A 27,216-nucleotide genomic window follows, 5' to 3' on the forward strand; every position below is an offset into this window, starting at 1 on the left:
ATGGAGCTTAAAAGAGCAGATGACACCTTTTTACCAGCTCAGACCTTATTAATAGCTGGAGTTTCTCAACGAGAAACTGTGGCAGAGCCTTTTACCACACCAGGCCTTTCTTGTAGCCATTAAAGCATTTGGAAAGGATTTGTGTGGTAGCTTTTAAGAAGACAGAGGAGTTTATCAGAGAACAAACCTTGCTATGATGAACATGATTATTATAAAGAGGAGTTCTCCAGCTGCAGTGGATCTGCCATTCCTCAAGGGTTTCTATATGCCCAGTGTTTTATCACTACCTAACACATAACACAACCAACAAAGTCAGTATCCTATTCTATAGTTTGGAAAGCTGAGCCTCTGGTTAAAGATTGCCTTTTAGGTCCATAAAAACAGTGAATCTGTCGCTCAGTCCTGGGATTGAGCTGGTCTGTCAAACCAAACCCAGCGCATGCTGCCATACTCGTGTACTGTCTGGACAGCTCAGGCTCGCTTTATTTTCTTGGTTGTCTTTACACAAATGCTCTCGGATGAGGCACTTAACCTTGTAGAAGCAGGGACTTTTCAGCATCTCTTCTAGCTCCAGCAATTCCTGGGTTGCACATATTCTTTATAACAAATGTCCTAACTAGGTCATTTAACAAAAAAAGTCACTCCAAAAAGTCCTCTTTCTGTAGGTTATTTGCATTTTGAGTTGCAAAGATGAGAAGAAATCGCTGAGATCTGCATAATTCTAATTGCCATCCATAAAGTAGCAATTATCCATTAGTTCAGCTCATCTCTTGCCAGCTCAAGCGTGCCAGCTCTGCAAGCCAGAGAATGTGGAAGGGAAAGGGGCGTGGATGACGGAGGGTCCGTGGCCAAAGCGCTTCTTTTCAGTTGCTCATTTATTTCTGACGTTACCTGTTCGACTCTCACATTTCACAAAGTCGGAGTATAATTTGGGGTAGTTTTTATTGCTGTGGCCTACTAGGAAAGCCTGTGGTCTTGGGACTATCAATGGAGTTGGTGTAGACTGACCTGGTTCTGACAAAGTGTTCCATGGCCACCTGTGGCCTGCATCTTGTGGATGTGCTGGGAGGGGCCAGACACACAGCGTGTGAAGGGACAGATGCACAGTGCATGACTGTTATTACCACAGCCGTGTGTACTCATACACGTGCATGTACCAAAGTGATCCCCGACTACTTTCAGATAAGCCTTTGAAACTCTCAGAACAAATGAAGCCAACTTCTCTAACTCAGTTGAACTTCCTAACGTAGAGCTCTGAACATGGAAATATCTCCTAAGAACTTCTCACCCATGAGGTTCATTGTTAGATTTCCCATATGGAGTAGTCCCAAATAACCCCCTGGACTTGGAGAAAAATGATTGGCAATGTACAGCTGAAGTAACCTGTGAAAGGACCTAGAACACCCTAGAACACAGTGTATTTACTTACTTATTGTCAGTCATGAGCTTTTTCACTCAAGGCTAGCGCTCTACCACTTTGAGCTACAGAGCTACTTCCACTTTTCTCCTGAGTGGCTGAGATTACAGGCATGAGCCACCAGTGCCCAGCCAGCCTGCTTATTTTAACTGCATTGGACAGTCACTGGAGCTCTCTTCAAGACAACATTTGACTTGTGCAAAGCCTTTAATTCAAGGTAAATTAAGAGCCCAGTGCATATGGGTCCTGAAAGGCCTGTGAGGGCGAGAAGAGCAAATTGTCACTGCTTTTTTAAGAGAAGAGAATTGATCACATTCATTTTAGGAATCACTGCTCATTATTTTTTGAGGTTCACACTTGTTTGGGGAGCAAAAGAGAAAAATGTCTGCAGGAAACATGTGTGTTACATTACAGTCTGGCAAGCAAGACACCGGAAAGGAGTAGTAAGGAAAGGTAGCTTTGCTCTGTGGATTTTGAGTGTGTATGCCAGTAAAAGTCCAGAAAAATCCAGGCTGGAGGAGCCAGAGGCCTTACCCCTCTCATCTCAACTCCTTGTAGTTTATTCTAGTTCCTGGAAGAAGGTTGCTCGACTGCAGACCAACATATAAGTTGGCTGCTCTTTCTGTTGTTCTCTTTCTGTCCTTTTGGGTTCGCATACTTCATCCTCTATTTGGAGTCTTGTAGACTTAGTAATTAAAAACACCACCAACAGCAATAATAGCAGCAGGAGCAACAGTGGCTCACTGGCACCTGTTGTAGGCCACACACCTCGGGTAAGATTTCAAATGCAGGGCCTCATTTCTCTGTCACAGTAATTCTGCGAGATCAGGATTATTACTCCCTAGTGTGTGCTCACGGTGAAGAACTGAATGATCATGTGCTGGACCACACAGTAGAAATATTCAGTGTCCAAACACAAGTAAGTTTGTCTGATGCTAAGAAGAGCTCATAAACTGTTTGCTGAAGTGGCAAACCATAATTTCTGGGGACCAGTTCAGATATGTTCAGATAACTGTTAGAACTACATGGGCTTCAGGAGGACATAGAGTCCTAGGGAAGGAAACCTGAGATCCTTGAGCCCCAAAAGCTTTCAGGGAAGAGTGGAATGTGGTCATCCACCACGGCACAGATTTCCCTGGAATGTTCCGTGGCGTGTGTGGGAGATACTGAATTATACCAACAGCCACACAGAATCTGTCCTGTGTTCATTGCCTCTGATACCTGTACTAAAGCAAGCTGCAAGCCAGAGCCGTGTGGATCTGATGAAATCACGAAGAGCCCTCCCAGCAGTAGAATTTCCAGTGCTGGGCTGAGCATCTGTGGTCATCTTCACAGAACACCACCACATGGAGGTTCCGCCGCAGCTTGAATGCTCAGGGTCGTCACATGTGAGCAAAGAATCGCCTCCACTTTTCATTCCACCTTGTTTTTATGAAGCCACTGTCATCTGTATCGGTATCGTTTGAGCCATTTGAGGACCAAAGAATAATTCATTTTCAACTAAAAAGACATAGGAGTTTATTCATTTCTTACTTTAATGGGTATGAAAACCAAGGCCTAAGCATGAAAACTAGGCCTTGACTGGACTAGGAGTTTAGTTTTTGGAAGTTCTGGGGTTTGAACTCATAGCATTATGCTTGCCAGGAAGATGCTCTAGACTCCTGACTCATACTTCCTGCTGGATTTTAGCTTTTGATTTTCAAGCCACCATCCTCTTCCTGGTTTCCATGACTTGGTCCTCTCTCCTTCTAAATGGATTGTGTTGTCTGTGAGTGGAGGCCAGTAAGGACTGTTCCCGGTCATTATCTCCTCCCACGCCTGCCAGCCTTCTGGCCGGAAGACTTGAATGTGTTCTGCCTTTGTGCATGGCATGATAACATTTTCAGAAATAGAAGTGGTGGTATTTGGGTAAGAACAAAAAGACACTATTATAAGATGTTTTGTGTAGAAAACTGAAGTTGGAGTTTTCTGAAGAGCCGAAAGAGAATACCTGCTATGTTGCACCTTGCAGAGATCAGGTCCCTTTTGTCTGTTAGCAGAAGTGAGAGTAAGAATGAAAACCTTGACTTTTAGTCTCATCTGCTTGAAGCCCATCTCCTCTAAGCCTTGAGAAGAGCATATACCTTTTATCTAACCAGGAGCTGAGTATTCCCTGACTCTCCCCCTTGGGACAAAACCAAAGTAAAAATAAATAAATAAAACAGTAAACAAAAGATAGGCAGTGAACTCTTGTCTGATGGAGCAAAGCCAATTTTTTTTGTCTCTTGGAACTTACTTTCATTATTTTCTATTTATGTCATCAGAAAAGTATTTTTTATTAGAAAAGTAAAAAGAAAAGGAATTATGATTGAAGATGGAAACTATTTTGCTACTGAAGTTTTGGAACCAAAGTAATGATCTACTTTCTTTTACGAATAGTCTATTCACAGAATGTAAGTTTGTTTTTCTCCAGCTTTTTTGGGGGGGTCTGGAAAGTAAAAGATGGTGTGTTATACAGTTCTGCAACCAAGTTGGCTCATTGTAAGTGTCTATTGACATTTTATGTATAATGTGGAACCAATAAAAAAAAATAACAGACTGAAGTTACTTGTAATCGTGGGTGTTGGCCATTAAAAAAAAAGCTTCATGCATATGGTAATGGCAACTTGAAAGTGTCACGAACTGAAAATGTAAACCATATAAAATTCAAGAGGAAAGGAGAGAATCTATGAAGACATTGCATGGATAAGCATGTTCGTCTTTCTCTAAAAGCAGAATTGCTATTTATAGTCCTTAAATAATCTCTCTCTCTTTTCTAATCAGGACAGCAGCAAAATATACACAACACACATTTCCTACTTGGAAATCTACAATGAGTGTGGTTACGATCTATTGGATCCAAGACATGAAGCCTCCAGATTGGAAGACCTGCCGTGAGTAGCCCAACAACAAAGAATGGGGGGAAATTGCTTTCAGATGTTTCCCCTCCAATTGTTTTCTCTGAAACACTGTATGTTTCTGTTCTCAATCATAATTAGCAAAATCCTGGATAACAGAATTTCTCTGTAAAATATAGTGGTTATTTTTTCTGTTATGTCAAATGGACAGTAGTGAGAGAAACTAAAATTTTTTTGAAACCCCTTTCTTGGGGGAAAATGTCCTTTGGAGTTGGCATAAGTACAGCACGAGGACTCTGAGAACATTCTGGGTGCATTGACCATTGATGAGATAGGACACTGTTACTCTACCCCTCTCCACAATCCCCAGGAATTCCTCTAATTGTGGCCTTTCTCTGGAGAAAAGTATGTCAATTAGAGTTTGAGAATGTGAATGAGGAGAGAAATTGAAAATTTTCCCAAATCCTTCCCTTCTGTCATTAGCATCAACACTCATAATCATTTCCAATTATCACTCAGCTGGATTGTTATTAATCAGTTAGATTGACACTGAAACAGAAATAGTCCTCAAAGCTTATCTTCTAAGGGAGTAAGCCACCCTGCCCTCATTTATTAACATTTCTCACTGCTTGTTTCAGTATCTGCCTCAATTAGACATATTAATTGGTAAGATCTTCATATATCAAAAGTTGCCTATGGCCAAGAAAAAAAAAGGTTTTTATAATATCCTTATTAACTATTCTGCAATCATTGAGAAAAAATTATATCAATCCTCTGTAAGAAAGGTCAACAATTAAAAGAAAGATCAACAACCAGTTATTTTAATTTGCAAAAGATAAGAAGAAATAATTTCTAATCTTTGTACTCTATATTTTTCCCATTAGTGTTGGCTGAGTTTTTGCATATCATTTCTTTTATGCTTACAACATTTGTGAGAGCAAGTTGGGAAATGAAATTGTTATTTTGGATTCTAAATACTTGCAGAAGAATAAAGAGGAAAGAAAGGGCTCCCAGGGAAGATAATGACTTTAAAACTGTTAGAATAAACATTATGGAGAATGGGAAAAGTTCTTCCACAAGAAGGATGTGATATGAGACATGGGTATGTGCCTGAGAAGGCTGTGTGTTGAGGATGCTGTGGTCCCAATATCCCACTGCAATGCCCGTGTGGAGACCTCGTTACCAATGTGACCTATCAGGAGCTGGGGCCTGTGGGATGTGAAATGTGATTGGCTCATGAAGGTGGAGCCTCCCTAAGTAGTGCCCAAGGGAATTCATTTGTGCCTTCCATCATGTAGAGGATGCCAGGAGAAATCAGAGTCTGCAATCTGAAAGGTGGCTGTCACAGATCTGACCTGGCTGTACTGGTGCCCTGATCTTGCCAGCTTCAAGAGCGTTATGAGAGACACATTTCTAGCCTTTTGTTTGTTTGTTTAATCACATGCCAAGGTTATATTTTGTTACAGCGCATTGGATTGAAACAAGGCTCATTGGAAAAACCCAGTGGAGGCCTTTTCTGGAAGGACTTGAATGACAGACTTTTTGTGTGAGATTGGTCTTTATTCTAACTACTTCTTAATTCGATTTCTAGCTCCAGTCTGTCCTACATATCTCTAGACTAAATCTTGTTTGAAATTGCTTTCTATGAGTCCCTCCTAAACTCAACAGCCTGAAGACTAACTCTAACCCAGGTAGAAGAGTTTGGCTCAGACTAGCATGGAGAGGGAGAAAAAAACCCAAGAAATATGGAAAGAAGCAAACAAAATAAGCAAACCTTGGATTCGGTTGAATTTGAAAAGAAAGCTGAATCGGGGAAGATGGGACTCTCCTCACTGTGCTGATTGAGGAGACTTTCCCAGAGTTGCACAACTAATTGGTTAGCAGTAGAGTAAGCATTAAAATCTCCATATTTGCACTACTATGCTAGCACAGCGAAAGAGATGTCACAATTTTTACACTGAGGCTGTGAATATTAAGTTAGTTTAAAAGGTCAGAAACCTTGAGTGGATGACGATGATGATGGTGATGATGATGGTAGTGATGATGGTGATGACGACTTGCATATAACTTCGGTGCCTATGAACATCATGCTGATGTTTATATGGATACTAAATTCCTCAGAGGTACAATTAAACAGTTTGGTAATGACCCCATTGCCTATTTCAGGGTAAATCTTTAATAATTTTTAAAATTATCTATTAAACTGATGCTTTGAAAATGAGAGAGGACAGGCTGGGAAGGTGGCTCAGTAGTAGAGCGCTTGCCTTGCATGCCTGAGGGCCTGGGTTCGATTCCTCAGCTCCACATAAGCAAAAAGAAAAAAGCCGGAAGTGGCACTGTGGCTCAAGTGGTAGAGCGCTAGCCTTGAGCTGAAGAGCTGAGGGACAGCGCCCAGGCCCAGAGTTCAGGCCCCACAACCGGACCCCCCCCCCAAAAAAAAAAGAAAAGAAAAGAAAGTGAGAGAGGAGAGGGAGAAGAACAGGGGCTGAGTTCTATTCATCTGAATCTAACTGGCATGATTAGATACTGCATAACTATGGGCAGAAGGGAGGAAGAAAAAAAGCCACTGGACTTGTAACATAAAGAGTACTTGATTGATAGTCAGGAAATTTAGATTCCAGTCTCGGCTATAATCTTTGATAAGTGCTTTCATTTCTCTGTGTTTCTCTCTGTCTATAAAAGACAAGCATTGGATTAAATAATCCTTAGTGGCCTTCCAGCCTCCAATGTCTGGAGTTAAAAGTATCAGTGATCTTCACAGGGAAAGACTTATTTGGTGACTTTTCTTTGCTTAAAAAATGAAAATCAGAAGGAATTCAGATACTTCCTGACGTTCCACTCTTGGAAAGAACAGGGACAGCGCCTTAATTCACTCTGTGTTCTCAGCATGCTTGCTACTTAGTAGATATTCGTGGTGTTCATCTCTAAAAATGTGACTAGCTTTTCTTCTCACACTACACAACAACACACACACACACACTATCTGATGGATGTTCTTTTTTTTATTGTGAAAATACTGTACAGAGGGGTTACAATTACATGGGCAAGATAATGAGTACATTTCTTATCAAGCATTGTAGCCTCCTTTGTTTCCCCTTCCCATCCCATCCTCCCCCGCCCCCCCCACCCAACCCTCCTCCCCCCATGGATATTGTTATATTTTGAACTGTAATTGCATGATAGGTAATCCCACTAAAATAAAAATATATTAATAAATGGGATTCTCACATCTATGACTATCACTAATTTACTTCAGATATATTTTACACTTTGAAATCCCAGAGCATCTCAAAACTTGTAGATTCCTCTGGTCTGGGGAAAATGGGATTTGACTGCTGTTGAGTCTGCTAGGTTTTAGGGAGTGGGTAGAATGATTTTCCTTTTACTAAGATGATAAAGAATGAAATGAAATGTGACTTTTGCTGTTCCCGGATTGGATTAAGAGCATGCTCTGTTAATCTGATTTCACACAGTCTAGATCTGGGACAAGCTCTAACTCCAAAATCCTATCTCTCTAGTTCATTGATTTCATTGTTAGGAGCTAGAATGTCCCAAATCCTCTGAATGCTTTGCAAAAATAGTTGACAAAGTATCTTTTGGCTTCTCTTCCCTAGCAACCATTCATTAAAGGGATAACAGCAGTATACACATTTGATTCCTTTTGCATTTCAATAACAGTTTAACAGTGGGAAATTGCAGTATTCTTATACTGGACCTAGTTGTATAAAATTAAGTGCAAGGTCATTTCAATGTTGGATGATAACAGTCATCAGCAGCAGCTTCTTTTCCATTGTTTGATGTAGCTTCCTCAGATATTACCTTCAGGACATTTTGTCTTTTCTTTTTCTCTTCCATCTTACTGGGTTTTCCCTTTCTCTTGTTTTAGATGTTTTGTTCATATACTGCATGTGGATGTTGTATATATAAGGTCAGACTAAAGTCCATTGCTTCTTTGCAAATGTTGCTGTATCATTGAGTAAATGTGGGAAATACTGACGTAGAAATTAGCAATCAAAATGATTAGCCCAAACCCTGCCAAGATGAAATGCATAATTGAATTATCTTATAGCTATTACAGAAACTGAATTCATAATTTAAAAGCTCTCCAAGAAAAAATTTCCAGGCCAGGATAGTTTAAGAGAATTCTACCAGACCCTTTGCAAACTGTTTTACATGATCTTTTTCAAGAAATAGAAAAGAAAATACTTAATAAGTCATTCTATGAAGATAGCATAGCCCTGATACCAAAACCAGACCAAAAGTACCCTGAATGTATCTAAGACAATAACAACAAATGTACTATAGACTAATAGTAGGCCCATACATTCTCAAAAAGGCCAGACATCTGTAATCCTAACTACTCAAGAGACTGAGACCTGAGGATAGTGCTTTGGCTAAGCCCATAAGAAAAGTCCTGAAGACTCTGTCCAATTAGCTAGCCAAAAGCTTGACTGGAGGTATGGCTCAAGTGGTAGAGCACCAGTAAGAGCATGAGGCCTTGAGTTCAAATGCATATGTGCACACATTTTTAGCAGACATTGCCAGTTGGATACAAAAATGCAAAAATCAAGTATATATCACAACCAAATTGGACTTATTACAGATTGCAAAGCTAGGTCAACATTTGAAAAATCCATCAGTGTCATCTCTACACCTACAGGCCCAAGAAGAAAAATATATTGTTTGGGGAGAGAGGAGTTGACATTCATTCATGATAGAAACCTCAATGAGGATAGAGGAGCATGGTCTCAACTTGTTAAAGAGCATCTGCAAACTTGTACAGCTGATGTCCCATGTAACTGTGTTGTTAAGATCAGGAACAAGGCAAGAATGTCCACTTGTGCCATTCCTATTCAACAGAGACTGGAAATACTTGCCACTGCAATAAAGTAAGAACAGGAAATAAGGCATATGAGTCAGGATGAAAGAAGGAAAACCACCTGCTCACTCACCCAGGAAGGGAAGATCAGTTACCACTAAACTTTGATTGTGTTCAATCCAATTACTGTGTTATAAAAATAGCAAGCTTCCTCTGTGTGTGTGTGTGTGTGTGTGTGTGTGTGTGTGTGTGTGTGTGTGTGTGTGTGTGTGTGTGTGTGTGTGTGTGTGTGTGTGTGTGTGTGTGTGTGTGTGTGTGTGTGTGTGTGTGTGTGTGTGTGTGTGTGTGTGTGTGTGTGTGGCCAGCACCAGTTATCCTCAAACAGATGATTAAATATAGATGTCAGTATCCTTGAATGTGTCCCAATGTGCAGTGCCTGGCTACTTTGACATCTCCTTCTATGGAGTGCTCACCATTCAAACTTAACAGACATGGTCAAATACTGTTAGGTTGAGTCTTGCTTGCCTTCCTTCAATCATCTTTGTATGACTGTAGTGGAGGTAGAGTATGGTTTTTGTTTTGTTGTTTTGGGTTTTTTTTTTCCTTCCTGTTCCCCCTTCCCTATTTGTAAAGGTGTATAGCTGATGTTCATTAAGAGAGTAAGGACTTAGAACTGTGTCACTCGGGCTGGGAAGTTGGTTCAGTGGTAGAGTGTTTGTCTTGCATGCATAAGGCCCTGGGTTCGATTTCTCAGCACCATATAAGCAGAAAAAAATCTGGAAGTGGCACTGTGGCTGAAGTGGTAGGACACTAGCCTTGAGCTGAAGAGCTAAAGGACAGTGCCCAGGCCCAGAGTTCAGGCCCCACAACCAACGGGGGGAAAAATTGTGCCACTTATGGGAGGAAACCCTATCTGAGAAAGCACATTGTTTTACATACCCTCCTTTGGGTCCTCTGCTGGAAAAGTAGAATTAAGTCTCAATAATGCCTTTTTAATTGTATCCTCCCGTGTTATAGATGTGGGACTGTACTGTTTCATACATTTGTGATACTATGTATCTGCTTTATGATATATAGTCGTGATTGCTTTATCAGAGCTGTTTTTTAGTGATGTTACTCAAGAATGTTTCTTTCCAGATGATGATTGAGAAACTAAGAAAACAATGGTGCCAAGTTAAAAAAAGAAAGCCATACCTCTATGCAAATGATATAATCTGCATAGAATAGTCTAATGCATGTACATTCTTTTCTCAAAAAAAGAAGCAGAAGGAATACTTTCCATCTCATTCAGCAAGACCATCATTATCCAAATCACAGAAAGCAGTTAACATACTAGAAGAAAAAGACCACTAGAGTCCATTACAGTGTTAATGTGATTTGAAACTCCTCAGCGAAGTATCCATAAATCAAATCCAACCGTGATTAAAAGAATTTTGTACTATAACCAAGTGGGATTTATTGCACAGATGTAGGAATGATTCAGCATTCAAAAACCAATTACTGTAATCTGTTGTCCAATATACTAAAGAAGAAAACTCATAAGACCCTATCAATAAGATGAAAAAAAACCACACTAGACAGAATCTAGCATCCATTCATGATAAATACTCTCAGCAAACTAGGAAGAGAGGGAGATTTTCTCTACCCGATAAAGAATATCTACAAAACACATATCATTAGCATCATGCTTAATGGCAAGAAGCTACATACTGTAGAGGTACAATGGATTGGGACAGTGTGGTATTAGCAAGAGAACTGACAAATACATGTGTGGAACAGAGCAATGGGCCTAGAAGTGGACCCATACAAACCTCCATCTGGTCTTTGACAAAGGGGTGCTAGCACTTCAATGGAAAGGAGACTGTATTTTCCACAGATAGTAGAAACTTCATGCAATATGTGCATACATGTGAAAAAATGAGTATAAACACAGACCTTCTACCTTTAGAAAACTAAACTTGAAATAAGACATAGCTGTAAATATGGGTTGTTTCTTTTTGTCTTTTCTTTTTCTGCTTCTGGGGATCAAACCCAGGGTGTTGCGCTTGCTAGGCAAGTACTTTGCGACTGAGCTACATCCCAGCCCCATAGATGTGAATGTACAATATATATAAACCTTATGGACAACAGCATGGGAGATAATCTAGGTGACCCTGAATTTGACAATAAATTTTTAAATTTAACACCAAAAGCATGATCCATGAAAGAAAAAGAAAAGGATACACTGTACTGTATTGAACGTAAGTTTTTCTGTACTATGAAGACAGTGTTAAGAGACTAAAAAGTTAAGTTACAAGCTGAAAGGAATTAACTATCAGATACCTCTGATGAAGGATTTATAACCAAACTATACAAAGAATCCTTAGAACACAACCACAAGAAAACAATTCAGTTTAAAGTTGGGCAAAATCCACCAATAGACATTTCATTAGAACCAACATACAGATTGGAAAATACATCTATGCAGAGTAAGCCAACATTATCTGTCACTAGAGAATGGCAATAAATGGGAAATCTCACTGCCAGGGTCCTTGTGGCTTGTAGAACTCTTGTTGAGAAAAACTGGACAGTGGAGACAGGGTTTTTCTACATTATTTCCTACTGCTATAATCCATAATTATATTAAAATAAGATTTATATAGAGAGACATAGACACACGTGTATATTAAATCCATTCTACATTTAGTACTTTAAAATAAAAACAGAACCTCTACTTTTGAAAGTGTCTTACGTCACGTGCCATAAGAAAAACAGTCTGTTGGTCTTCACTCTAGAGAAAATAGTCACCCTACTTCAGTACAATTTTAGTATTTCTAAATAAGGAAGCATCTCCCATTGACGACCCCAATGACTGTCGTAGCTATTACTGTAAAAGAATAAGTGAGCTCCAGCATCCAGTATTGGAATCCTGGCTGTGTTGTGGGCTGTTCCTGTTTTTGTTCTTGTTTTTGTTTTTGCTTTTGATCATTTGTCATCCCAAAGGAAAAAAAAAATCGCCAGATGCTGAGTTTAAATCAATACAGAAAGTGTGGCTAAAGGGTTGTGGGAATTACAGGAAAGATGGATGCATAGGCTCTGTCCCTATGGCTTACAATCTAGTCACATGAATTCACCCACAGGGTCAGCATTCACCGAGCCCCAGCTCTGTTCCAGGTATCATGCTAGGCACCTAATGTCCTAACTGAGTCTCTGCTCTTCCTGGAACTCAGGGTGGAGTCGTTAAAACTCGTATAAGACTGTACCAGGTAGAATACGAAAAACTGCATTTTATAAAACTGACAACAAATAGCAAGGACTAGAACAGGAAAGGAATTACAAGAATGCAGGGGATCGGAAAACACCTACAGAAGAGATGGCACGTGGCATAGTCCTTTGGTGAAGGGGCAGGACGTGGAGCAGGGCAGCGTGGCATTTGTGTGGAGACAAAGACAGGGAAATGGAAGAGCTTGGAGCTTGTTCTGTGATAGTTCATAGACCTGTCTGGAGCCCTCAGTGGGAACAGGTATGAGCAGGAAGGCGGGAACAGTGTGAAGGCAAGGTCGTGGAGGCCCAGGTGCAGCCTCTGGAGATCTTTATTCAGAGTCATGCGTGAATGGCATGGCCAATCTGGAACTGGCATAGATGGACAGGAGCTAGAAAATTGTGGAAGTATGAAGGGCATCTGGTAACAGTGGGAGTTAAAAAAGGAAGGCAAAGCCAGGCACCGGTGGCTCACGCCTGTCGTCCTAGCTACTCAGGAGGCTGAGATCTGAGGATCGTGGTTCAAAGCCAGCCCTGACAGGAAAGTACGTGAGACTCTTATCTCCAATGAACCACTAGAAAACTGGAAGTGGCGCTGTGGCTCAAGTGGTAATGCACTTGCCTTGAGCTGAAGAGCTGAGCAAATGCCCAAGCCCAGAGTTCAAGCCCCATGAACAACAAAAAAAAAAAAAAAAGGAAGGTGAAAGCCAAGTGCCCATGGCTCACCCTTGCAATCTTAGCTACTCAGGAAGCTGAGGACTGAGGACCAAGGTCGAAGCCAGTCTGGGCAGGAAAGTCCATGAGACTCTTATCTCCAATAAACCACTCAGAAAAGGCCAGAAGTGATGCTGTGGCTCACCTGATAAGATTATTAGACTCAAGTGAAAAGAAGATCCAGAACAAGCCCCAGAGATTAGGAAAAATAAAAAAGGAAATCAAAGTTTGAAGATACCATAATGGAGTAGCTTAAAATGAACCATGGAGGGCTGGGAAGGTGGCTCAGTGGTAGAGCGCTTGCCTTGCATGCATGAGGCCCTGGGTTCACTCCCTCAGCACCACATATGCAGAAAAAGCCGGAGGTGGCACTGTGGCTCAAGTGGTAGAGTGCTAGCCTTGAGCTGAAAAGCTGAGGGACAGCGCCCAGGCCCAGTTCAAGCCCCACAACTGACCAAAAAAAAAGGTAAATTAACTATGGAGTACAAAATCCACCTGGGAACCTGGGGAAATTGCTCAACATGCAAAATCATAGTCTCCACCTCCGGAAAATGCAGATGTATTTGAGTACACCTTCCAGCTAATTTTTTAGAGCTTTTTTTCTTTTTTGGCATTAGACCCAAGCTTGCTTTGTTTGGCTCACAAATTCTGTGCTTAATATTTCAAAATTTAGTGCTGGGCATGATGAATCATGCCTATAATCCTAGTTACTAAGGAGGTCTAAGTAGGAGGATCATGGTCTGAGACTGATCCAGACCCTGTGTGGAAACAACAACAAAAAAAAAGCTAAGAAGCAGAAGGACTAGAGCTGTGTCTCAAGTGGTAGAGAACTTGACTAGGGTTCTGCCAGGCCTTGGGTTTCCCCTTTGCACAAAATCTTACAGCCATGTGTCTGCCCCACGCTCGCATTTTGCTCTAGAAGCTGCGTCTGAGCCGTGCCCTAGCTACAGCTTCTTACAGTGAGAGTGTTTCAAGCTCTGTTACCAATGGGATCATTTTTTTTTTTTGTTTCAAAGCTGGAGAAAGTAAGAACCATCCGTAAAAGTCTCTTTCCTCAAGTTGCTTTCTTCCTTGGCCCCTTCTCTCCCTCTCCCTCTAGCACATCAGTAACTATTTCCTGAGTTCTGAGTCCACCACTTGGTTCTGACTATAATTTTTATGGGCTTGAAAGAAAGCTTTATTAGCGTTTCTTATATAAACATCCTACTTCCAAGATGGAAACCCACCAAACTATTTATTTGATTCTTTTTGAATGGGCCTGTGAATAGTTTTCCCTACAAAATGTTTCTAAAATGTTTAGATTTCAAGCAAAAAAAAAAAAAAAAATCACTGATAGCCCTGTCTTGGATATGTAAGTGGAAAAGTTCTGTTAAGTATACCCAGCCTGCTTAATGATGGGGAAGAAACAAGCTTTGTGTTTTCTCTGTAAACAGAGAATCTTTTCCATTTGGCTACGTGGTAGGAATTTGTAGGCTCTTTTTAGCTTACTGGAAGACATAGGAAGAACAATAGCCAAATTCTTACTCTCAATTAATGGAAGCCAACAATGAAAGAGCCCTCCCCACCCTGAACACGGGCTCCCCAACATTCCAATGGACCCAGGGTGTCCACAATGAGTACCAAGCAGAAAAACACATATCAGAGAAGGCAGACACGTTTAAACGTAATTCCCTCCCCACCCCACCCCCACTTTATTTACTTGTCTAAAACCCCCATAGACAAGAAATCAGATAATAGTGAGAAAAACATGGATTACAAATTCATACAGTTGGGTTACCAAAGATAGTTAAAAGTTACATGAAGAAAAGCTAGGTGCATGTGAATAAAAAAAATTGTATTTTGATCGAAATGACACAGCTGGGCAAATACCTAGATGCAAATGTGTTCTGCAGCAGCCATAGCTGTAGGAGAAAAAAAAAAAGTAAGCTCACCAAAAGCTGTTGGTGCTGTGTAGCAAGCGTGTTCCACCTATGCCTGTAAGTATTCTACGTTAATACCATCCTTGGTCAGTTACCTGCGTAGGTTGACCAATAATTGATCACATAGTTAGCATTCCATTTTTGCTCAGTTTCTCCTCTTTCTACGTTCAGTAAGGCAGTAGCTAGAAATATGACAGGTCCTTCCTGTTACAAGCATTGTTTTAATCTTGCAATTATATAGAACCCCAGGGAACCTCGTGGGGGTTTAGTTAGATCCTAAGTCCCTAGCTATGGGCCCACCAGCCAGCAGCACAGTCAATGAGAAGTGAGCTTCCTGCAGAAAGACGGGCGTCTTATAGTTCCAGTACCTTTGTTCTCCATAGGTGCAGCGCCTCTGTGCCTTCACCCCTGACCAGCAACATTAGTAACTTCTTCCTCCAGGTCTGAGATGAGCTGGGAAGAAAGGAAGACAAAGAAACCAGAAACCTCCTCCCTAGGTGTCTACCTTCATAGTCATTAAAGATGAAGAAAGTATCCCTAAGACTTGGTGACAAGCCAGAATCACCTGGAGCTTTTTACATAATCTGACACCTAGACAGTGCCACAGGCCAGTCAAGTCTTAGGGAGTGTGTGTGTGTGTGTGTGTGTGTGTGTGTGTGTGTGTGTGTGTGTGTGTGTGTGTGTGTGTGTGTGTGTGTGTGTGTGTGTGTGTGTGTGTGTGTGTGTGTGTGTGTGTTAAGGTAGTGCCTATGGAACACGGACAACATGAGACAATACAGTTATCAAATGTAGCCAGCTACATCCGATGCCCAGTGGCTGAGCACCAGCCTCTTTTCTTAGGGCTCAGCTTCAGGTTGGGGCTGAGGTTAGTTCCTGCTGAGCCCCCTCCCTGCTCTGAACTTGCATGAGAGAAGCTATTACGTCTGTCTGGATCTCCCAACATGTACCATAGCTGACTTTGCTCCAGAGTTGAGAATTCTTTGACTTCATGCTAAAAAAAGACAGAACTCTCTTCCTTTGTCACGTTTAGTGTCCTCACTGTATCATTTATCTCGTGTTTTTTTTTTATCATCCAATAGCACTTGATGTCTTTTACCATTAACAGGGGAAAATATACAGACCCTCAATTTGTGGATTGAGAAAGGATTCGGACTTCTATGTGCCTGGGGATTTCATTGAGCCAAACGTTTTTTTGGGCACTTCAGAAGGATCAGGATGGAAATGACTTTTAAAGAAATAAAGGAGATTCCTAAAAATAGAACCTAACTCATCCATTTCAATTAAAAATGCCTTCATATTTTCCAAGCATTTTTTCTGAACTCTTAAGCATTTTAAATAAGCTCACTTATGAGTCTTCTTTAAAAATAAATAAATTGCACTTGCTTTCATTAAGGGAACAGATCTTTTTCCATCTTTGTGGGCATTGTTGAAGGAGACAAAAAGGAGCCTGGAATTCAGCAAATGTGTCATTATTAGTGACACATTGATCACAGCTGGGCTGGAAGAGCAACATTTTCTTACAGCAATTAGTGTTTTAAGTGCTCACAAATTACAGATGAAAGGCTAGGTAACTCCTTGCAAAACAGAAGGATGCCAACATTAGAGTATAGGTGGGGGGGAATCTTCATTGTGAAGATATTCTAACTAAGTTTTTCTAAGGACAAAACTAACACATGTCCATTTGCTTTTCTTCTGAAGTTGTGCTGGTTGATGCCCACCTTTTCTAATCACTATCGACTCCAAATGTTTTACTTAAGCAAGCGATACTCTTGGGCAATATCAGTGAACAAAAAACAAAACAACAAAACAAAACAAAAAACCTTCCCTTCTGTAACAGTTCTTTGAAAATTAAGAAGTCAAACACTCAAGAAGGAAAGTGGTGACGTCAGGGCTGCCATCTGGAGGCCTGTGGAGCAGAGCCTGGCGATGCTGGCTGAATTCTGTGTGGTTTCAGGATGTCCTAAAAGGACTGCAAGAACACCAACACAGCCAGCTCAGGAAACAGGCTTAGGACTCACCTGGGAGGAAATGTTGCTGGCCCCAGAATGTCCATTAAGGTAAACACTGTAGCAGATGAGTGCAATTCCAGATCTACCTCTCAGACTGGAAGGATGGAACAGCAGGAAAAGCGAAAAGCCTCGAGAAACAGATCTGACAGGAACGAAAACAACAGCACACTCAGTCCCGACCATTAGTCTTTGCAAGAGTTGTGTTTTTTGGTTTTTGGCTTTTGGTTTTTGGGGTTTTTTTGTTTTTGTTTTTGTTTTTTTTGGCTTACGTTCATGATAAAACTACACAGGAGAGAAAAAAAAACAACTCCTAAAGGCATGGCAGAGGCCCCACTTCTCATCTTGTCTAAGCTGATGAGCTTTGAAGTGTTCCGCCAATTAAAAGTGATAAGAAATGCAACACAAGGATCAGTGTATAACCCATGTACAAAACCGAATTATGACAAAACCCCACTACAATCCATTTCCTGATATCTAGGTAGGGAAGTACCATCTTCATCTTTAACTCAGTAAGAAATATGCATGTTAAGGCAGCTTGATGATCTGACAGTGGCAGTGATCTACGGTGGCAGGTGGCTTTAACTCAGAAGCGTGTGATGTATTTTCAGCCTCAAGGCTAGTTGGTAATACTCTCTAGGGAACATCTGTGTTCGATCTTAATCCAGGGCTGCTGGTATCTTGTGTGGTATTCCATTTAACACACTCAAGACATCTTACAGTGTCATTTAAAAAAAATAAAAATTGACCTGTAAGAAACCCTGAAGTTCTTTATCTTCTCAACAGTTCCTTGTCTGATTGCTTCCCATGTCCCTAGGAAAGTAACAATCTTGGAAGACCCAGACCAGAACATCCACCTGAAAAACCTGTCACTCCACCAGGCAACTACCGAGGAAGAAGCTCTGAATTTGCTCTTCTTGGGGGACACCAACAGAATGATTGCAGAGGTAAGGAACTTCTCTCCATGAGAGAAAAATGCTTCTCTAGTTGCTAACCTCATGACACTGGATAGAATCTTGAAGGCAGTGGGGACCTCACAAGTGAGCTCATCTAGGGCTGAGTGTTGGGGCACACACCTGGAGTCTCAGTCCTTGGAAGGCTGAGGCAGGAAAATGGTAAGTTCCAGCCAGCGTGGGTTACATAACAAGACTCTATCTCGAGGGAAAGAAAGAAAAGAAAGGAAGGAAGGAAGGAAGGAAGGAAGGAAGGAAGGAAGGAAGGAAGGAAGGAAGGAAGGAAGGAAGGAAGGAAGGAAGGAAGGGGGAGGGAGGGAGGGAGGAAGGAAGAAAGAGGAAGGAAGGAAGGAAGGAAAACGTTTTTTCAGACCTCCTGTTGCAGACAAGAAAGCTTAGACTCAGAAGTCACGACGCTTTCCTATAACATCATGTAATTAGTACACAGTGACTGAAATCTAGACCTCAAGATTCTCAGCCTACTGCTCTTTCTACTTTATTCCGTCTTCTGCCTTTTAGTTTTCCTTTTCAATTGAATACAAATTGCCTTGCAGCTAATCAGTGGCAACCCATAATGCATCCTCATTGTAACAAAAGTCTTGTACAACCTTTGAAATTTAAAAAATACACAATTCATTCTTCCTAACCCCAGACCAGTTGCACATCGGCATGCCCACATATTTTCATTTTCAATCATTGGTGCATTGATATTTGTAAGGAATTCAGAACAACACTCAGAACGCAGGACAAGCTCTGTGTGTTTACAGATGACACAAGTGTGTCTTACTGCAGTATCTGGCTATGCCAAAAATCATCCATTGTTTGTCTGACAGTCACATTTAACTGAGTTCCTTCATTTGATCTGGGAAGGAGAGGCAGGAGCTGGGATTGGCCCAAACCTTAACCATCTGCTGACCAGAGGTGCAGTGTCATGAAGTTTTCCTCCAGCCACTCTGAGGGAAAAGGAATGGGGGATGGTGAGAGGTCTGAGATCAGGACCCCAGTGGAGAGATTCTGGTCATCACTGGCAATTTCTCTCTGTCTCTCTGTCTCTGTCTCTGTCTCTCTGTCTCTCTCCTGTCTCTCTGTCTCTCTCCTGTCTCTCTCTGTCTCCCTCTTTCCCTCCCTCCCTCCCTTGTCGGTCATGGGGCTCGAATTCAGGGCCCGGGCACTGTCCCTGAGCTTTTCCGCTCAAGCTAGTGCTCTACCACTTCGAGCCATAGCACCACTTCAAGTTTTCTGGCGGTTCATTGAAGATTCTTAGCTCACGGACTTTCCTGCCCAGGCTGACTTTGAACTGTGATCCTCAAATGTCAGTCTCCTGAGTAGCTAGGATTACAGGTATGAGTCACCATCACCAGGCTGCAATTTCTCTTTTATAGCCTGCTCCTGGAGATATATGTGTGGCTGATAGCAAGTGGAATGAGAGACTAGGATACCCAGAGGGGAAGTGGTCTGTGGCCAGCCTCCTTTGCATGACCCTCACCCTGCCCTGTCTCACCCTGTAACACTGCCTTGGGTGCAGAATGGAAAGCTGGGTGGTGACATGTCACTGCATCAAAACCCTTCTTTTGTGTTCTTGTTTATTAACTTAATACTTTTTCAACACACTGGACCACTTCTCTAGCTCCAGTTTGGGTGCCACATGTAATACAGATTAGGGAGTGTCAAATTGCATCTTTCATTTGAAAGATGTTTACATGGGCTTTTTAAATTTCAGAAGTCTTATTTTGCTGTGCTGTATTTTTCTATTTGCTCAGGATTTCCACATCTTGCTGTGTGAACCTTGATGCACCTATTTGTCATAGTAGGTGACGGTTAAAGATAAAAGCACATTATGAATTAGGGCAAACTGTCAGGTGCCATTCGCTCATGCCTTAATCCTGGCTACTCAGGAGGCTGAGCTCTGAGGATCATAGTTCAAAGCCACCATGGGCAGGGAAGTAAGGCCAGAACTGGCACTGTGACTCAAGTAGTAGAACACCAGCCTTTGAGCTCAGGGACAGTTCCCAGGCCAATTTCAAGCCCCCAGGCCCCCCCCCACACACACACACACAAAGAATGAGGACAAACAAATGATGAAAGGCTTAATATAGGCAGAATCCTGTCATTCTTTCATTTGCAAACCAAGAGATATGGAATATGGGGCTAGAGTGTGACTCAAGCAGCAGGGTACCTGCCTAGCTAGTGAGGTCCTGAGTTCAAACTCCAGTACCAACAAAAATGAGAACAGATTATAGATCTGCCATATGAAGAAACCATAGATTCATAAGTGTTATTGGAAAATGACTCCCTGCCCTGACACTGACCTTCCTCCAGAAGTGACTGCCCCTGGAGAAGAGGCCACAACCTTGCCCGTCTCAGCCCTCAACTGCAGTGGCCTGTAGAAGGCTCCTGGCCTTGTCTCTCTGTGATCTCTAGTAGTTTCAAAGCTTGGCCATTTGCTGTTGCAGAAGTACACATTAAATTCAGCTGACTCCGTGCAGTATTTCAGGCTGTTGTGTAAAGTTCTGAGAAACTGCCTTTGTGAACCTCACCTGTCATATTTTCCACTTGCAATTCTAAGTCTTTTCCTATTACTGATGAATGTGTCTAATAATAGTGTCCTAAAAAACTGAAACTTGAAGAAGTCCAGCTAATAGTGCCAGTTAATGCATTAACTTTTGTTTAACTTATTCATTTTTTTTTCTATGTGAAGCTTGGTTATTTTTAAACCAAGTCTGGCAGGTTTTGGATATTTTTGTTTCTGCTTTTACTTTTTTTTAAATTTGGTACCAATAGGTTCCATACTGCACTGAGAGCCTACTCAATAGACTTGGAATTGTTTATATCATACATGTATGCATATATGTGCATATACACATATCACATAGAATATATGGTATGGACATATATCACACACATATATAATCATATGTTATAAATGTGATGTATACATACAGATGCTTATATATACATATGCACGTGTGCGCACACATGCACACACACACACACACACACACACACACACACACACACATACACACACACACACACACTTCCTGTTCTTTTTTTTTTTTTTTTTGGTGGGTCATGGGGCTTAAACTCTAGGCCTGGCCACTCACTGTCCCTGAGCTCTTCATTTCAAAGCAAGCACTCTACCGCTTGAACCACAATGCCACTTCCGTTTTTCTGGTGGTTAATTGGAGATAAGAGTCTCGCCAACTTTCTTGCCCAGGCTGGCTTTGAACTGCAATCCTCAGATCTCAGCTGCCTGAGTAGTTAGGATTACAGGCATGAGCCACCGGCGCCTGGCCACTTCCTGATTCTTACTTTATTGGTGGAAACAGGGGCAGAAAGAGCTGGGCTTCTTGCCCTAGCTCTATAGCCAACAGTACTGTCCCACGACCAACTGATTCAGAACTTTATGTCCGTTCTTTATATCATGAGTACATTAATCAAACTGACATTTGTCGAGTATTTCAAATGAGGTGTGTTTTCCAAATTATTTTCAAAGTATTCCAAGTATTTAGCACTTCTGTTTATCTCTTGGATACAGTGAAAGTAAACGCACATGCATAAAATTATAAATGGGGAATAACTGTCACCTCCTGGAAATTCTTCTTTATTATTCACATACTTAAAAGAAAGCATGTTTTGGATTACAACCTAGCTGTCAGAATGTAATTTGTCAGCACAGAAGGAGCTTACCAGGATAAAAAGAACACACTAAACATGTTTTGGGAAAAATAACAAAAACAGGAAAAAAAAAAAAAAAAAAAACCAAGATTCCCAGTTTCCCATTTACAGAGAAGTCCAGAGGTTGTCATGGTAACCAGCAAACATTTGCAAAACAAAGTCTGACTATGTGGGCCACAGAGTGGAGTGCTTTCCTCTCCTGCTCTCTACCCAGGGCCAGCATCTTAAGGAAAAGTTATTAAGAGCAACTTCATCCTCTTCTTATTTATTCAGAACTCTCAGATAATTTCTGCAATCCTACCAATCTTTTGACTCAAACCAGATTGTGCCCTTAGGATAAAACTTAAAAAAAAAAAAGTTGGGTTGCTGTGCCAGAGAGTATAAATATTATACAAGTTGAACTGTATGTGACCCCAACTCAAAGCCCTCCAATAGCCAGTATGACTTGATACCTGTGTGTCTTCCATGGGAAATCATTCTATCAATTACTCTAATCCAATGGAAAGAGATATTTGGAGTGTGACTGGCAGGTGGGTGGGTGGGTGGTCCCATTCCCAGGATCATTTGCATTTGCCCCTCTTGAAGTCTAGCCTCACCCCTGGTCAATAGCCTCTGCATTGAACTTCCCTGTGAGAGTTGTGTGAACTTTCTGGTAGATGGATTCAGAGTCTCTAGTGTGGAGCTTAAGAGTATGCATTTTAGCATTTTGTTTGTTTGTTTGATTTTTGTGTGGGTGTGGATCCTGGGCTTGAACTCAGGCTCTGAATGTTGACTGTGTCTCTACTCAAGACTGGTGCTCTACCGCTTGAGCTACACCTTCTTTCTGGCTTTTTGCTGGTTAATAGGAAATAAAGATCTCACAAACTTTCCTGCCCAGGCTGGCTTCCAACACCTATCCTCAGATCTGAGCCTCCTGAAATAGCTAGGATTATAGCCATTTTAGCATCTTGAGAGCGTATCCAATTTAGGAGAGCCTGGGGCTTACCATCACCAAAGCTAGATGCAACTCATGGCCCCCTCCACAAAACTTGATAGTTCTGCCAATTTGGAAGGAAAAAAAAGAAATGAAGAAAATTCTGCTCTAATTTGCATTTTTTTTATTACCAAATTCTTTCATCTCTTTATTGACCTTTGTATTTCTGCCCTCATTCATTCTTCTGCCTGCTTTTCTCTTGCGTGTTCGGGCAGGCCTGGTAGATGGGTCCTCAGTGAGGGGCAGAATGTGGCCTCGCTTTCCACATTTCTATCAAATCTAGAAACAATGTCATCCACAGGTGCTGGTCAGTGAATAATTACTAAAAATAAAAATAAAAATCACCTTTTGTTTTTGTCTTGTATTTAGCAAATACTTTCTCTTTTGGTTCTGTTACTTTTGTTTTCTTAAACATAGTCCAGTATTTCATGTCTTCTATGTCTGATATCATGCTTTGAGAAGCAATAGCTCACAGAAGAATGTTACCCAGAGAATCAGGACAGCTGCCTGCCTCGGTCCTTACACCTGGTGAAACAAGAATTCAAGCAAGTCACCAGATGTAGAGAAAGCGATGGGGAGGGGATGTCATATCTGGCCACTATATGTCAAATAAAGAGACATGAAGAAGGGCAGAGAAAGGAGATTTCTTACATAGCATGCTGCCAAGGGAAGATGGTACTTCAGTGCATCTCCAGCTATCTTTGAGGTATAGACCCAAGCATTAGACTTAAATAGAAATCTAATCTAAGAATTAGGGCAAAGAGCAAAGGTATGCATAAACAGTGCTAGTGTGGCCTGGTCATCTTTATCGCAGTTCTGGTTCTCCTGGATGCTGGAGAGCTAGTTTTCCCTGGCATCAAGTGAAGGCGGTGCTCTGGTTCCAGTGAGATGATTCCTCTGGCCCTGGGATCTGGCCTGATCTTTCCAGGCAGTGGTCTCCATTTTGAGGTTGGTCTTTCCTGCGAGTCTCTGCCCTTCTGTATGGGTAATTTTAGTTCCTTATCATAAAGATGTTATCCATCACACTGTCCTTTCTGGAACCCAAGCTGATTGCAATGTGACTGCAGAGAGGATACGACAGTCAAAGACAAATAGACCTTAAAGCAAAGAGACTGGGTTAGAAAGCTTTTCTCCCATTTTATTTTATTTTATTTTTTGTTTTTAGTTAATTTGTGGCAGCAACAACAGTTTTGCTGCATGATTACGTTTCTTAACACCTGGCCAAAGCCCCGGTAGCAGTATGAATGGGTCACAAGAAGATTTGGATGGCAATTAATGTTCCAAAATTATATCCCACTGGACCAACAGAGGGATAGTAACAGGGTTGGGTTTGGTTTTTTTTTTTTTTTTGCAAACTTTTGTTTGGAAGATAGAGTAGTGGCATAGAGTTAGCAAGTTTATTACAAGATTTGTAAGCTTGGGACGATCAAAGTACCTGGCAGGAAAATAAATGCAGTTTGGCTCTGATCTTATTACAAGCAGAAAGCATTCTCTTATTATTAGTTTCCAATGGGTCACCTTGGCAACAGATAATTCTATCATTTCCTCTAATGCGGTATATGCATGCTAAGTGCAAAAAAGAAGAAAGCTTCAATGTCATGCACTTCTTACATACCAGACACTTTTTCCCTTCCCATGTTTTGTGTATGAGACATCAGAGAAGGATGCTGTTGTTCACGTAGTGTTTCTATGTCACAGCATAGTTTGCATTCTGTTTCCATATAACCCAGTCTGGTGTTGCTGCATGAACCATGAGTGTTTGAGATCAACACTCTGATTAAAGTAAGTGAAATGGTCTGGTACGGCCATTGCTACAATGTTAACATGTACACACTCTATATACATTGTTATAGGACTACAAAACTTCAGGCTCCAAAACCTTGAGTTCCAGAGTTCCTTCTGATCTTTAAAATTGTCATTTCTAATTAAAGTTAACAAAATAAAGTATTTTTACTCTAGTTCCTTCCAGAGCACCAAAAAAAAAAGGGGGGGGGAAATGGGAAGAAAAGAAACAATCTTCAGTAAAACAAGGAAACAAGCCGTAACCTCAAAGTGAAACCCTACCAAAGACTATGAAATTGGAATTATGGTGAGGGAGAGTGTCTAGAACCAATACATATGTCCTTTGACCTCAGGCAGGATCAAAGTTCCCCTGAAGAAAGGGTTATAACTGTCTAACACAAATATAAGGACAGTTTGGTTAGAGTGATGGGATCTCAGAGCAGAGCCAAGTATGAAAGCAGATCCTGGACATCTAATATAGCTATCTAGTCTGTACTATAGCAGGTGGGGCCCAGGAAGAAGCCTTACCTGCAGACCATTTTATGGCTTAGGCCAAGGATTGCCTTTGATGCATGGGCTTCAGAGAGTTTACTGGGAGCTATTCCAAACCCATTACTACCAACTACGGAGGAAAGTGTATGCTCTTAAGGCTAAAGATGTAAGAGATTCCATGTAGAAGTATTCAGGACATAAACCTAATATCAATATTCCTTCACCCATTCTCCTAAGACTCTGATAGTAAGATAGTCACAAAATAGGCTAGACTCTGATAGTAAAATAGTCACAAAATAGACCAAAGCCGGGCTTCAGTGGCTCACGCCTGTAATCCTAGCTACTCAGGAGGCTGACATCTGAGGATCTGGGTTTAAAGCCAAGCCCAGGAAAATGTGTGAGACTCTTATCTCCAATGAACCATCAGAAAACCAAAAGTGGAGCTATGGCTCAAAGTGGAAGAGCACTACCCTGAGCCAAAAAGCTCAGGGACAGCGCCCAGGCCCAGAGTTCAAGCCCCATGACTGACAAAACAAAAACAAAAAAACAGACCAAAACCTATCCTTGTAAGATGTAATAGAGGTCAGGGCCAAGATCATACACTGAGGATTGGATTACATCAGGGAGCGGTGGTGTGCTCTTCATAATTTTAAATATGTCCCCTAAGCACAAAATTTGTTTAAAAAAATAGCTGAAAGTTACAGAAAAGTTCAAAGAAATGATTACACAGCACAAAGAAAAGCAATCTTGAAATGAGGCGCCAAAGAAAGCCACTGGAGAGACAAAAGTATCATTAGAAGTTAAAAAAAAAAAAAAAAAAAGGAAGTAGAGGAGAAAGAGAAAAGGAAGAGAATAAGAGAATGAGGGGGAGGAGAAAGAAGAAGAAAAAACTCCCAAGAGTACACTCAATGTGTATGTGTGTGTCTGCGTCTGTGTGTCTGTGTGCTGTGTGTATGTTCTGGTCCTAGGGCTTGAATTCAGGGACTGAGTGCTGTCCCTGAGCTCTTTCCATTCAAGGTGCTACCTCTTGAGTCACAGCTCTGGCTTTTTAGTGGTTAGTTGGAGATAAGGGCTTCCTGCCCAGGCCAAATTTGAACTGTGATCCCTAAATCTCAGCTTCCTGAATAGCTAGGATTATAGGTGTGAGTTAAGTTTACCAGCACTCATTTTTTTTAAGTGAAGGACACCTAGTCCTGAGGTCTTAAATTCAGGGCCTGAGTGCCAGCCCTGAGCTTTTTCAGCTCAAGGCTAGTGTTCTACCACTTGAGCCATAGCCCCACCTCCAGCTGTTTTGGGTGATTAATTAGAGATAAATCTCATGGATTTTGCTGCCTGAGGTGGGTTTGAACCCTAATCTTTATACCTTTATTACGGATGCGAGCCACCAGCTCTCAGCCTGTGCACTCAGTTTTACAAACAAAAGCTGACAGGCAATGCATTTGGGCTGAGCTAGTTATTGCACTGAATACAAGATATACGTCTGATTCTTCAGGCGGACAAATGAAAACCAGGGCAATATTTTGGTCCTCGGGGTTGTATACATTCCATTGTTAGAAGAGCAAGCTTAAAGGCAACGAGTTGTAGCTGAAAATGTATATTTAATTGTTTAAGGGTTCATGTGTGTCAGGAAGGGCCATATCTTGCCTGTAACTTTGCAAAATAACACACAAACTTTTTAAAAAATCTACAAGTCCTGCATGATTTTTTGCAAGAATTTATTAAATCATAGCTGAGTATGTCAGTCGGGATCCAGCCAGGAATACAAACCATGCTTGTGTAGTTGAAATAGGGAATTCCACACAGGTGGTTTCATTGAGAGACAACTTGAGAAGCCAAAGGGGATGGTGGCTTAACCCAGAAATGACTCAGAGCCAGAATCCAGGGTAACAGGCAGACAGGACTCAGCGGGAGGCTTTGGTGGTCCTGAGGAAGGGAAAGCTGTCTTCCCACTGGGATGGCAGCCACGAGATGTCTTGGGGAAATCGCCTTTAGAACTCAATATCTCTGCAGAGTAAATCAAAGAAGGGGAAGGAAGAAATGGGCAAAGAAGACTAGCATTAGCCTGAGTGAAGTTCTTTCTGCATAACATTGAGAGGATGTAGATACATGCTGCTAGCAATTAGAATGATTGATTTAGCCAGGCACTAGTGGCTCACACCTGTAATCCTAGCTACTCAGGAAGCTAAGGATCCATGATCCAAGCCAGCCCAGGCAGGAAAGTCCATGAGATTCTTCTCTCCAATAAACTATTCAGAAAAGACCAGAAGTAGTGCTATGGCTCAAGTGATAGAGTATGAGCCTTGAGCCAAAGAAGCTCAAGGACAGCACCCAGGCCCAGGTAAGTTCA

General features: G+C 41.4%; 1 protein-coding gene across 4 annotated transcripts in view; it reads left to right on the forward strand.

Annotated features, from left to right (window-relative positions):
* Kif6 (kinesin family member 6) overlaps nt 1–27,216 on the forward strand; it is a 250,021-nt gene that overhangs the window by 47,517 nt on the left and 175,288 nt on the right. For all 4 annotated transcript variants that reach the window (XM_070023833.1, XM_070023834.1, XM_070023835.1 and 1 more), the window contains exons 5-6: nt 4,220–4,329; nt 17,809–17,938. In XM_070023833.1, coding sequence (XP_069879934.1) covers nt 4,220–4,329; nt 17,809–17,938 — 240 coding nt within the window. The remainder of the gene's footprint in view (nt 1–4,219; nt 4,330–17,808; nt 17,939–27,216) is intronic.

This window comes from Dipodomys merriami, unplaced genomic scaffold (genome assembly GCF_024711535.1).
Source record: "Dipodomys merriami isolate MVZ:Mamm:240054 unplaced genomic scaffold, mDipMer1.0.p SCAF_16, whole genome shotgun sequence".
NCBI lineage: Eukaryota > Metazoa > Chordata > Mammalia > Rodentia > Heteromyidae > Dipodomys > Dipodomys merriami.